At 48.7% G+C, this 13,364-nt stretch overlaps 4 protein-coding genes across 4 annotated transcripts; 3 read left to right on the forward strand and 1 right to left on the reverse strand.

Moving 5' to 3' along the window:
• Window positions 1–244: 244 nt before the first annotated feature.
• Window positions 245–2,515, forward strand: N7489_006936 (exosome nuclease subunit RRP6; the record flags this gene model as incomplete). The annotated part of the gene is made up of 1 exon (XM_056712686.1): window positions 245–2,515. The coding sequence occupies one exon, from the start codon at window positions 245–247 to the stop codon at window positions 2,513–2,515; it is 2,271 nt and encodes a 756-aa protein (XP_056566401.1).
• Window positions 2,516–6,610: 4,095 nt separating this feature from the next.
• Window positions 6,611–9,140, forward strand: N7489_006937 (Ras GTPase activating protein IRA2; the record flags this gene model as incomplete). Its single annotated transcript, XM_056712687.1, has 4 exons — window positions 6,611–6,824; window positions 6,875–7,008; window positions 7,070–8,918; window positions 8,980–9,140. 4 exons carry the CDS (start codon window positions 6,611–6,613, stop codon window positions 9,138–9,140), a joined length of 2,358 nt encoding a protein of 785 aa, XP_056566402.1.
• Window positions 9,141–10,371: 1,231 nt separating this feature from the next.
• N7489_006938 (SEC14 family lipid-binding protein) lies at window positions 10,372–11,565 on the forward strand (the record flags this gene model as incomplete). Its single annotated transcript, XM_056712688.1, has 3 exons — window positions 10,372–10,604; window positions 10,729–10,852; window positions 10,918–11,565. The coding sequence occupies 3 exons, from the start codon at window positions 10,372–10,374 to the stop codon at window positions 11,563–11,565; spliced, it is 1,005 nt and encodes a 334-aa protein (XP_056566403.1).
• A 787-nt stretch (window positions 11,566–12,352) lies between these two features.
• N7489_006939 (uncharacterized protein) lies at window positions 12,353–13,311 on the reverse strand (the record flags this gene model as incomplete). Its single annotated transcript, XM_056712689.1, has 2 exons — window positions 12,353–13,078; window positions 13,135–13,311. 2 exons carry the CDS (start codon window positions 13,309–13,311, stop codon window positions 12,353–12,355), a joined length of 903 nt encoding a protein of 300 aa, XP_056566404.1.
• Window positions 13,312–13,364: the final 53 nt, after the last annotated feature.

The raw sequence follows: 13,364 nt of genomic DNA on the forward strand, positions 1-13,364 counted from the left end.
ATTTGAGTATTTTAGAGGAATGAGAGGAAAGGATGCGGTGACGACTGGAGCATCGGCGGAAGTTCATACAAATCTCGCCACTCTGGGAAGGCGGTCAGGGCGGGCCTACCATTTCTCCATTATCATTTTCTCGCCGCGACTTTTTTTTCCGGGACCTTGGATCTTCATGACACTGCTATTCCGCGTTTCTTTTCCTCATTCTTCCTTTCGCCAGATCCAGTGAACTGGAGCTCTGCTAGCCATCATGGACTCTGCAGAATTTGCCCCGTTCCAGGACAAGTTAACCTCCGCTTTGGTGCAGGTGACTCGAACTGTCGGACAGCTCTCATCGGAAGACCTGAACTTCCATCGCACCTCTAGCGCAGAGTTTTCCGAGTCGCTGGATGAACAAAGCGCGCGCATCATTGCCCTGACCTCCGCCGTTATCAAAGCTGCCACCGCCGGCACCGATGTGACAGGACCAACCCTTAGCGATGAGGATTCCGTCGAGGACAATTGGCGTGGGGTTGTGGATGTGATTGACTCGCTCTTGGAAAAGGCCGATGCCTGCTTGGATGAATTCACCGGCGTGATTAAGAAGCTCAGCCCCTCGCAGGAAGAACAGGCTCCGATCAAGAAAGCGCCCAACTTCCCGACTATCTACGACTATGGCCCCTCCAAGATCCCCAAGCCGCAATTGTTGTTCCATCGCAAACCGGATAACACTGATATGGGCCCATTCAAGCCTCTTCTCAAGTCTAAGCCTCACGCGATTGTGCCGTTGGCGAAGTGCTTGAAAACGAAACAGATGGAGGGTGCGATTGGCTATCCTCACCCTTACGAGGCGGAGATTCTTGCTTCGGAGTACCCGAATTCGGTTTATCAGGTCTCCCCTCCGGTTGAGTATCTGCCGTTTGAGAGCACTACGGCTACTTTCGTCGATACTTTGGATGGAGTTAGGCAAATGCTGAAGGAACTCAAGCAAGCGAAGGAAATTGCAATCGATCTGGAGCATCACGACGTGCACTCCTACCATGGTCTTGTCTCTTTGATGCAAATCAGCACCCGGGACAAGGATTGGGTTGTGGATACCTTGCAACCTTGGAGAGAAGATTTGCAGATATTGAACGAAGTTTTTGCGGATCCGAAGATCCTGAAGGTCCTGCATGGCTCCACTATGGATATCATCTGGCTGCAACGTGACTTGGGCCTGTATGTGGTTGGGATGTTCGATACTTTCCACGCTGCATCTGCATTGGGCTTCCCAAAGCGAAGCTTGAAGTTCCTCTTGAGCAAGTTCGTCAACTTCGAAGCTGATAAGCGGTATCAGACAGCCGATTGGCGGGCTCGCCCACTTCCACCGGCCATGTTCGACTACGCACGATCAGATACGCATTATCTTCTTTACATCTACGACCGCCTACGAAACGATCTGATCGACAACTCCACTGAAGATGCGAGCCACATTGATTACGTTAACGAGCGATCTAAACATGAGGCCCTGCAACGCTATGAACGTCCTGTTTACGATGCCGTCAATGGATACGGCCCTGGAGGCTGGTACGATCTGTTGTGGCGCCATTCGGCCAACCTTTCCAAGGAGCAATTTGCAGTCTTCAAGGCTGTTCACCAATGGCGCGATGAAGTAGCGCGCGCTGAGGACGAGGGTTGGCAGTGCGTTTTCCCCAAGCACATGCTCTTCAAGCTTGCCACCGTTATGCCGCTTGATATGGGCTCTCTATTCCGAACCCTATCACCCATGACTCCCATCACGAAGGAACGATCACACGATCTTCTGGAGGTTATCAAGAAAGCCAAGGTTGCCGGTATTGATGGTCCAGAATGGCGCGATGTGGCGCCACCGAAACATCTCGCAAAGGTTCTAGAGGCTGCCGTCACGGAAGCTGTCAATTTCCCCATTGCTGAACGCTACGAAACGTCCCAATTCTGGGGCAACGTCTTGGAAGCCAAAGAATCACCCACTCCTCCAGCATATGCGCTTGCCGCCGGCGCTGAAGCTCTGCGCCTTTCTCTCCCTCTGCCACCCATGCCGACGACGGTCTCTGAAGCCCGTGACCACCTTGGCACCGCAAAACAACCCGCTCCAGCTCCCACGTCCACACCTGCTCCTGCTCCCCAGGAGCCAGAAGAGAAGAAGTACTTTACTGTCAAAGACCTCGGCGGTCCCCGCAAACGAAAGGTCACCCCAGTCAACAATCCAGAGCAAGCCCTCTCCATCCCAGCCGACCTCGACGACATAAGCAACGACCCCGACGCCACGCAAAAGAAAAGCAAGAAGTCTCGCAAGGAGAAGAAGGCGAAGAAAGCGAAAGCGAAATCCGAGTCCCAGCCCGAGAGCGAGGCTCCCTTCGACTATGGCACCGCGGACGCTGTCCTCAACGCACCGTCTGCTTCCACAGTCGCCCACCCTCGCAAAAAGGCTTTCAACCCGTACACCAAAGCGATGGAAGCCCCCTCAGGCGCGCGGAAGATCAAGCGGGAAACTCCCGGCAAGTCTCTTACGTTCCGCCAATAGACGGCTGGTCCGGAGTCAAGAAAAAGCATTTACGAATGGGGTTCTGGTTGGTTTTCTTCTTTCCTGTTATTGTTTAGTTAGCATAGCGATACCCGTGCGTCAGTTGAAGGCTCTGGGATTCTACTTGTTGTATTGTACATGTATAGAATATCAGGTTCTTCTCGGCAATGAGATATAAGTGTGCAAATTCTCGTAGATTAGATTGAAGTTTTTATTCTCATTTTTCATTTTTCATTTATTTAAAATCTATTCTACTCGGTTATCAAAAGAAACATTGATGTCCACGGGTGGTCAAGGTTCTGTCTTGGATTTCATTGAGGTCCCAAGCCGCAATAATAAAAATGAGACAGTGTCTCAGTGAGCCCACAAGGTCTATGCTGTACTATGGGGTAAGAGTCTGAAGACGACATCCATAGATCATCCCTCCGCATTGACGATTCCCCGCTATAAAAAGAAAAGAAACGAGTTCAATCGCAAACAACGTAGGTACTCTGTGCTTTACACTCTGTATGCTGTACGGGGTATTCTTCAAGGGATCTTCTTCAACGGGCCCCAAAGAGGTATAATGGTGCGACGATCATGTCCACTTTAATGGGTTCGGAGAGTAAAATGATGAATTAAACATAATTATATGGTCGTATAGACTCCGCCATAAGGACATTGCCGATCCCTACTATATCGCTATGATAGCAGCTGATGCACATGGATTCCGGCATCAGCGGAAGGATCCCTATCAAATTAGCGAATGAGAGATCGGATTGCTCAAACTGGTGGATGTCTAGTATTTTATCCTTAGCTAAATATGTCTAGTGGCTCCATATATACTCCGTACATCCGTGCATGTCCTCTGCTCTCTTCTTGGCTTTCCCTTTCCGATTTAGTGCTCAGGCCTCGCTCTTTGCCCAGTAGAATACACCGTTTTTCAGCCCCAACCACATGGCCTCAGTGTGTTTGACCCGTTGTTCCTTCAAACTGGTGTCAACCAAGGTGGTAGCCGTGGTTTCTTGACAGACGAGAGGAAAATGCAGTGGACCCTCTTTATTTGGCCTCGTTAATACATCCCATCGATCGAAGAACCTCTAGTGCTATTCTAGGTCAATCTCTTCGCTTCTTATCACATACATCTTCATGACAAGATCCTCGGAGTATTAACCGGATTTCTCTGCGGTGCTCACACGCAGATATTCGAGAAATAGCGAAGTCGTCAATGTCAATCACATAGTACTGCAATCGACGGTGACCATAGTGGGTATCTTTTGGTTAGCCATACACATCAATACATCATGTCCTCATGTTCATCCTACTATTCCCACACTCGGAGTCTATAAGAAGGTTCCAATCCGAACCGTTCAACCGGAAGAGGGTCCTCAAGTATCTCTCTCAGCATGCAGAACACACTTTCGACAGTGCCAGCGAAGTAGCTCATCTGAAACCCGATCAGGGTCGGTAGGGTCTCGACACACGGTGTCAAGAATCTCCCATCCACCTGGAATGGTCAGGTAAGAAAGGAATAATCTTATACCCCTCCTACATATATATTGGCAAAAAAATCCGTAGTTCACGCATAAATTAGGTAAAATCATTTGCATCTGGATTCACAAAAACCGAGTATTTTGCTCCTATCATCACAGCACCAACCGCCATCAGGAGCATAGATATCGTAATGTCCAAGTGTTAGAGGATCACTCGTTGATGAGATCGTTGGTCCAGATACTCTTGCCTTAACGGTAAGTGGGGCCGGTGCAATGATCAAGGACGTTATTTAGCATGTTGATGAAGCCGGCTTGGGTAACTGAACCATTCTGACACTGCCTACCTAGGCTGTCACCCGTTGAGCCAGTAAAGAAATAGACATTTCACGTAAGTGACCGACTCTGTAGTATCGACATCATGGATGACGATATTCAAAGTGATCGGCAGTCTGCCGTCCACAAGCGGGGAAGTCGATATTGTACCCAGAAGGTTATATCACATGATATTATCACTCGTTCTGCCTGACTTTGAACACCCTCATAATAGCGAAGAAAGGGAAGCCCCACGCAAATTTAATTAGACGGAGTAGATTACGGTTGGATTTTATGCAAGTGACTATGAATGGAGGTATGGGTCTTGATACATATCAGGGGTTGGCAAGTGATCTACAGAGCTTTGGCGCGTTTCACAACGGGATGGGATGCATATTGGCCCGTGTGAATGATCGGCCGGATGATGATATTTCGAGTCGTCATGAAGTCATGAAGCCATGAAGCCCATGTTCTGTAATCTTAAAATGCATGTCTACTTCTGCATGTGCGTACTATGCATACTGCGCATACTACATGCATTGATAAGGGGAAGTTCGCGGAGAGAATCGAACTTGTCTCACCCCACCAACTCCACTTTTCTCCATTTACCCCTGAAGCAAAAAGCATAGACCAGGAATGCACTGTCTACAGTTTGAACTTATAACGTCTGTGTCAAGGGGAAAAAAAGCAAAGTGGGTTCAGTGCACCCCCGCATAGTTTGCTTTCAAAGGACATTGATATTAATGATAATATGTGTATATTGATAATAAGTATGGAAGTTCCGGGATATTATCCAGGTAACAGTAATATGGGAAAAAGGCAACTTGAAACCTTGAAAGACTCAAAGTTTGGTCTTTTCCAATCCACTGGTACTGCAAGCCCAACCCACTGGTTCAATCCGGGACATATCTATGGGAGATACCCAGGTACCAGAATATAAAATATTAACTTAATAGGAAACCTTGGAATACAAAACTACAACAGACATACGTACAAACGTGTCGGATGTAGCCGAGGAGACTTATAGTCTGAGACAATCCATATTTATGTACTATATTTGTACTCCTACATATGTACTTAAGTGGTATGACCCTTGGAGGCAGTACAATATACTAAATATGTACATAAGTACCGAATGTAATTAATTGATCAGGCAAACCTCGAGTATGTACATATGCACTTACCGAGTACGGAGTACAAATGTTGGTATGGGAAATCACCTTTTGATTAACTACCCAAATCCGAATCAACCTGAAACCCAGGTTATTGTGTCGAGTAGTTCAACGCATTGTATCCATATTCATATACAACCATGGTTTTCCGATTGATAATACGATATATGTATACAAAGTAACATTCCCGAGACATCCACATGGAGGTCTCGTGGGCTTAGCCTGAACGGTCCAAGTCTTTTTACAATATAGACGCAGGTACCGATTAGCCCTACCCCCCTGCAGAGATGAAACCGTGTCACCTTTCTGTACTCCATAATACGTTTTTATTTGTTTGTGTTTTTGATGTTCTTTTTTATTTTTTATTTTTTTTATTTGTTTATTTTTATCTTGTTCTTTGGTTCCCTTTCTCAGCTAAGAAAATTAAGAAGAAAAGAGATCTGACGTCAAGACGTTTACTTATATGTACGAGTAAAATATAGTGCACAGTCCGAGGACTTGGAGCTAGCGCGCATTGGCCAAATCCTTACGAAGACAAGGATGTTGATCAATCTTGGAACCTTGGAAGATTCAGTCCATAATATCCAGGAAGGAGGGTGTTCCTAATAGTGGCGAAGTGCATTGGGCCAGGGGTAAAAAGAAAAAGGCTCCTTGCATAACAAGATACGTATCATTCCTAATTTTCTTTTCTTTTCTTTTTTTTTTTTTTGATATATAAGGATATTGTACTGTTTAAAAAGAAAATAAAAAAAATAGTAAAATAGTTAACTAGTACTGCGTAAAACAAGAAAGGAAATAAATCAAATAAAATAAAAAAAGATAAAGCTGAAAATTAAATTATTAAAAAAAGAAAGGAAAAAAAAGGACCACCACATCATTGTTCCCCAGAACCGCCCTAACAACGAACTAACGAAATAAATAATCTCCCCTCTTTACTTTGACCCTTATTCCCCCCCTCTCTCTTCACTTGAATGATTCTTCTCTTTCTACACTGATTCGCCACACGTACCGTGGTAAACTCAGTGAAAGACTACGGAGTACACCTCCTCGGTACGGATGTTTCTGCTTTTCCCTTAACTCCCTACATTGTCATCGCAGTGCCCAACTCTGGCGACTGCTCGTCACCCTCAAATCCCACAATGTCCGTTGCGACGATGCTACAACCTGCATCCAGACAATCACGAGCATCTTCCTCCTCTTCCTCTTCGTTTCAGCCCGTGGCACGACAGAACACAATGTCGTCGCACGATACTCGGTCGCTCCGCCAATCCAAGCGGATGTCGGTCACGGCCTTGTACCTGTCAATGTCCGCCAAGGATCGAGACTTGGAGATTTCTGATGACTTGGCACGAGGTATGTCTAATTCGGGCTTATCCCCAATGGTCGCGCTAATCCTCCGACAGCACAAAAGCACCTGCGGGATTTGAAGTCGAGGATTTCGTCGCAATCGAAAAAGAACTTCGTGTTAGAAAAGGATGTGCGATATCTGGACTCACGGATCGCATTGCTCATCCAGAATCGAATGGCGTTGGAAGAAGTGAGGATCCTATGGACGGCGGAAATCGACACATTCGTTAACCTGTTATCTTTCCGTTTAGCAAAATGAGGTCGCCAGCCATCTTGACGATACCGCAGACCCACAGGAAGGGTTCTTCCCAAACGATGAACGAACCCAGAAGTACGGCAATCTTCTGTTCCTCCTGCAATCAGAGCCCCGCCATATCGCCCACCTCTGCCGATTGGTCTCTATGGCCGAGATCGATTCCCTCCTCCAGACCGTCATGTTCACCATCTACGGAAACCAGTACGAGAGTCGCGAAGAGCATCTTCTGCTTACTATGTTCCAGTCCGTCCTCACCTACCAGTTCGATAACACCCCGGAATACTCGTCCTTGTTGCGCCAAAATACCCCGGTTTCTCGCATGATGACCACCTACACGCGCCGTGGTCCCGGCCAAAGTTATTTGAAGCAGGTGCTAGCAGACCAGATCAACGCTCTGATTGAGTTGAGGGAGGTGGATCTGGAGATCAACCCCCTGAAGGTTTATGAAAGCATGATTAAGCAGATCGAAGAAGAAACCGGCTCTCTTCCGGATTACTTAGCCCGGTCTGTGACTGCCGAAGATGCTGCTGAAAATGCGCAGGTCCAAGCCATCATTGCACCACGTTTGAAGATGTTGACGGATATCGCGAACGGATTCATCACAACCATCATTGACTCGGTAGACGAGGCTCCGTATGGTATTAGATGGATCTGTAAGCAGATTCGCAGTCTGTCGCGCAGAAAGTATCCCGATGCCCAGGACCAAACCATCTGTACTCTTATTGGCGGGTTCTTCTTCCTGCGCTTCATCAACCCGGCAATCGTTACTCCTCGCTCTTACATGCTGATCGATGCCACGCCCACGGACAAGCCTCGCCGTACCCTGACGCTGATCGCCAAGATGATTCAGAATCTGGCGAACAAACCTTCCTACGCCAAGGAACCTTACATGGCCAGCCTACAGCCCTTCATCCAGCAGAACAAGGAACGCGTCAACAAGTTCCTTCTTGATCTGTGTGAAGTCCAGGATTTCTACGAGAGTCTTGAAATGGACAACTATGTGGCCTTGTCCAAACGGGACCTTGAGCTCCAGATCACTCTCAATGAGATGTACGTCATGCACGGTCTTCTAGAGAAGCACAGTGCCTCGCTTGCCCAAGATCAATATTCACACCTATCTGTGCTTCTCCAAGAGTTGGGTGGCGCTCCTCCTCAAGTTCCTCGCAAGGAGAATCGCACCATCACCGTGCCTTTGTTCAGCAAATGGGAGACGGCTCTCGATGATTTGACAGCCGCTCTCGACATCACCCAGGAAGAAGTCTTCTTCATGGAGGCCAAGTCAACGTTTGTCCAAATCCTGCGATCCCTACCCCAGAACACCTCAGTTGCACGCCGGCCTCTACGCCTCGACCGCATTGCCGAGGCTGCAGCAACCTTGAAAAACGATGCCGTGATGGTGCGCAAGGGCATTCGAACCATGGAACTCCTTAGCCAACTGCAGGACATGGGCGTGATTGACCGCTCTGACGAGTTCAGTTTGCTGCGTGACGAAGTGGAGCAAGAGCTGGTGCACCTGGGCTCCCTCAAGGAGAAAGTTCTGGATGAGACGCGGAAGCTCGAGGAAGTATTCGCGACTATTCGCGACCACAATGCTTACTTGGTCGGTCAACTGGAGACATACAAGTCTTACCTCCACAACGTGCGTAGTCAGTCCGAGGGTAAAACTCGCGGTGGCAAGACGCCGAAGAACCAGGAACTTGGCCCGTACAAGTTCACCCATCAGCAGCTGGAGAAGGAGGGTGTCATCCGACGCAGCAATGTGCCAGAAAACCGACGGGCGAACATCTACTTTATGTTCAAAAGTCCCTTGCCAGGGACCTTCGTCATCAGTCTACACTATAAGGGTGAGTTCACAGATTTAATTCTTCAGGGGAAAAGGAACATCATTACTAACGTACTATCTAGGACGAGCCCGTGGATTACTGGAGCTTGATCTCAAGCTGGACGATCTCCTGGAGATGCAAAAGGACAACCTTGAGGACCTCGACCTGGAGTATGTTCAGTTCAACGTCACCAAGGTGCTTGCACTCCTGAACAAACGATTTGCACGAAAGAAGGGGTGGTAAGGGTGCTATATGCCCCAGCTCCCCAAAGTCTCCCTTTGATGAATGATGAGCTCGAGCAGAGGTTCAACAACTGCCCCTATTTGCTCTGCCGCTCAGGTCCTCTTTTCTATCTGATGATCGACCGTGCCGTAGGCGCTTAATCTTGCGATGATGATGGACGCCAATATATGCCATGTTTTTTCCCATCCCAAATAATGGATCGGATGATTGCTCTATGCAGCAACTGAAATCAACCCATGCAGTTCGGGCGAATGCCCATTGTGAATGTTGCCGATGCACATACTCTTAATGGAGAATGATCAGGGCCCTCTCCCCGCTGGTACGGGGGATGTCGATTATCCTGTGATTTTTGGTATATCCTTTTTGTGTCCTTTTGCCCGTCTTTCCTGCTATGGTTGTCTTTTCCTATTATCTCTCCTCGTCCTTTCAATGTCTATACCCAGCGCATAGTTGTTGCCATTTGTTTTGTTCTGTTATTTCTCCCAGTTTCATTGGGGCCCCGAGTCCTATAATCCCCTGACATGCCTTTGTGTTTTTTCATCACCGCCCAGGCCTCTTCGGTCTTCATGCGCTGTGTATAATAATGCCTGTTTGCAACGTGTGCTGAATGTTGAACTGTTTTGAATTGAATACCCGTTATGTTGTGAATGGTTTATTTCCTTCCCCTTTATTTCTCGGCAAAGTGCCTGGGCAGATTAGAATTTTATTTCGGGGCTGAGCTCACTCTTATATATTGTCTTCTCTCGAATGTGTCAAATGCTGGTGTCCACTGACGTGCAGAGTGGATTCACTGACACCTCGACACCGCCACGTCTGCCCCTCGTCTGCCCCTTTTTCTCGACTGGAATCTCCTGAGTATGTCTGGTGCCTGTTGAGACATCTATGGGGATATTGAATAAAAGAATACTACAGATTTGGAGTTGGGAACCACTAGATAGGAAGTACTGTATGTTTAGATGCGACATACAATATAGTCCTTCGATAACAAATAACTCACCAAACCAGACGACTTGCAAAATGATACACTCCTGTAAATCACTAAAAATGAATTTGACAGTTTTATTGTTAGATATTGTTCAATAATAGAAAAGTAACAGTGGACGATCCCTAAGGATCCCCAAGGCTATTTTTTAATCTTAAAGTGGCCACTTACGCCAATCCCCCTCCGCTTCCCGCCCTTTTTCCAGAACAACTCCCTTCTTCCCCCCTCGACCATATCCCATCAATCACAATGGCCACAGAATCCCAGCCTACCGACTCCAAGTACGACCAGTACGACTTCCCCACCACCGCTCCGGAAGCGCAGCCTGGCCACCCCGGCCACACCTCACCCGAACAGGATGCAAAGGTGCACCAGCTCCGCGCTGAGCTCGAAAAGCTCGGCTACACTGAGCGTTTGGATACGCTGACTCTCCTGCGGTTCCTGCGTGCCCGCAAGTTTGATGTCGAGGCTGCCAAGACTATGTACGTTCCTCGATTCCCGCCAGAGGGCATGGATGCTTGTTTGGGAGTTGGCAGGAAGCTTTCTATTCCCGGCTTTCGGCTCTCAGCTTTTATCGAGGCCTAATGGTCTAATTTTATATCCCAGGTTCACTGCAAGCGAGGCATGGCGCAAGGAGTTCGGCACTGATGATCTGGCTCGCAACTTCGAGTACCCCGAGAAGGAGGAGGTCTTCAAGTTCTACCCTCAGTACTACCACAAGACGGACAAGGTTGGTTTCCCGTGGATTCTAAGCCTCTACCCAGATGCAATACTGAAACAATACCAACCAAACAGGATGGTCGCCCCGTCTATATCGAGAAGCTGGGCAAGATCGACCTGAACCAGATGTACAAGATCACCACTGCCGACCGCATGTTGAAGAACCTGGTGTGCGAGTATGAGAAGCTGGCCGACCCCCGCCTGCCTGCTTGCTCGCGCAAGGCCGGCAAGCTGCTTGAGACCTGTTGCACCGTCATGGACCTGAAGGGCGTGGGCATCACCAGTGTGCCGTCCGTCTACGGCTACGTCAAGCAGGCCTCCGACATCTCGCAGAACCACTACCCCGAGCGTCTCGGCAAGCTTTACTTGATCAACGCGCCATGGGGCTTCAGCAGCGTCTTCAGCGCCGTCAAGGGCTTCCTTGACCCCGTTACCGTCAGCAAGATCCACGTCCTCGGCAGCGGATACCAGAAGGAGCTTCTGTCTCAGGTCCCAGCTGAGAACTTGCCCGTCGAGTTCGGTGGCTCTTGCAAGTGTGAGGGTGGCTGTGAGCTCTCTGACATGGGCCCCTGGCAGGAGGCTGAGTGGGCCCGTCCCCCTAAGTGGGCCACTCCCAAGGAGGAGGCTCCTAAGGAGGCTGCTGAGCCTGTTGTCCAGAACGAGGACCCTGGATATGTGAAGAAGGATGCTGAGGGTCAGGAAGGTGCTCAGACTAGCGCTTAAGCTTGCTGAGGACTTTTCCTTGTCTTTGTTGGAGCTCCAACAAGCTGATCGACAATCTCCTTCTATATGGCGACTGAAAACAGACACCCAGATAGGGATGTTGGAGTTTTATTTTGAACCCCGATCAATCTGAAAACCCAAAAAATATTACCTGGTGGTCCGACAACTCCCAATACAACCCTCAATCTCCCCCAGGCATACCAGAACTTCTCTCTGGTAGTTTCAACACCTCTTTGCCGATCCATCCACAGCCTGTGGACTCCTTTACATTCGCTTTTTGCGTTTTGATTTTTTTGTTCCGATCTAGATATCATGGAGAGCTTTCTGTTTTTGCTTTTGCCTATCAAGATAAGCAGCGTGCGCTGTCACTGCTCTCAGCATAGAAGAGTCAGCGCGTGATGAAATTTAAAAGCGAGTTGGTGTGAAGTTGGTGTTTAGCTCGGTTCCTTTGTTGGTAGTATGTATACACGAATGAGCACATATTGAGAAAGTAGTATCTAGGACACAAGTTGGGCCTGTCTACATTGTACGGTTGTGTGTGTAGCAGTAGAAAGAGCAAGAGTAGAAAAATAAGAATACAGCCTTTCTATAGAGATAGCAGACGCAATTCAGTCTGAAGGAATGGTAGATAGGATTTCGACTCGAACAGAGCCCTCAAGAATAAACAAAACATGGTATCATGATCCCTAGGACAAGCCCAGCCCTGAAACGCCCTCAACATTGCAATAACACCCAAACATAAAGAGAGAGAACGCTAGTTCAACCAACTCCAAAGTCTTCAAAGCCTTCACTTATTCATATTCTCCACCACTTCAGCAGCACGTCCAGCCCTCTCAGCCTTGCCCACCGTCGTTGCTAAGGCATTAACCTCCGGGCCGGCCTCGGTAGAAGTGCCCTCGCCCTGCAACCGCAACAACATCCGCAGAGCATCCTCATAGACATTCGCAATATCCCCACTCTTCCACCGCTCCCGCTCCTCCTCCGTCCCGAGCGCAGCTTGCAACGTCCACGCCGGGTCGTAGTTTCCACGGCGCAAGCGCGCCTGCGCCTCTGTCCGCGCTGATCCGGTTCCGTTCGGCGTAGAATCAACATCCATACCACCTGCCTCGTGGCCGGGTGTTGTGTTCTCGTTTTCATTATTCGATTGGGGCTGTACATTCGCAGGTTCGCCCATTTCCGTATCATTATCAGCGTCTTTCCTGCCATTTCCAATCTCATCTTCGTTTTCATATTCCTCTTCCTCCTCTTCAATCATCTTCTTCAGCTGCGCGGCATATTCCTTCGCCGCGCGCCTCGGCGCATCTCGCCTCTGCTGCGCGACGGTCGTATTAAGCGATTCCAGCTGCGCGTACAGCGAAGTCACACGCGATGCAAGTTCTGTATCGTATGGCTCGTACTCGACTTGTTCTGTTGGCGCGGTAAATGCTGCCGGGAAGGGGAATTGTGGTGAGGTGGAGTCTATGCCGTTGATGCTGATTGAAGTTGAGGCTGATTCGAAGGTTTGGTTTATGTACTATTTGAGGTTAGAGTCTGGAGGCACGTTCGAGGTACGGGTTGTTCGGGTCTCACATCGTCGACTAGCTCCCGGACGCGTTCGCGCATCGGATCGGGGGTGTCATTGTCCGTTGCGGAAGGGGGAAAGTAGAGGTCGAGTTTCCGGCGCGATAGAGCGACTGTGTTGGCGTAGAGGTAGGTGAAGTCCGCTGGGGACTGCAGCTCGACTTTCCGATAGTGTGGTGCTGCCATGGTGGGCTGTGGTTGTTGATGTTTTTTTCCTTTTCCCGCGATTTGTTGCAGGA

Source organism: Penicillium chrysogenum (assembly GCF_028827035.1).
Source record: "Penicillium chrysogenum strain IBT 35668 chromosome Unknown utg000004l_segment0_segment0, whole genome shotgun sequence".
Classification (NCBI taxonomy): Eukaryota; Fungi; Ascomycota; class Eurotiomycetes; order Eurotiales; family Aspergillaceae; genus Penicillium; species Penicillium chrysogenum.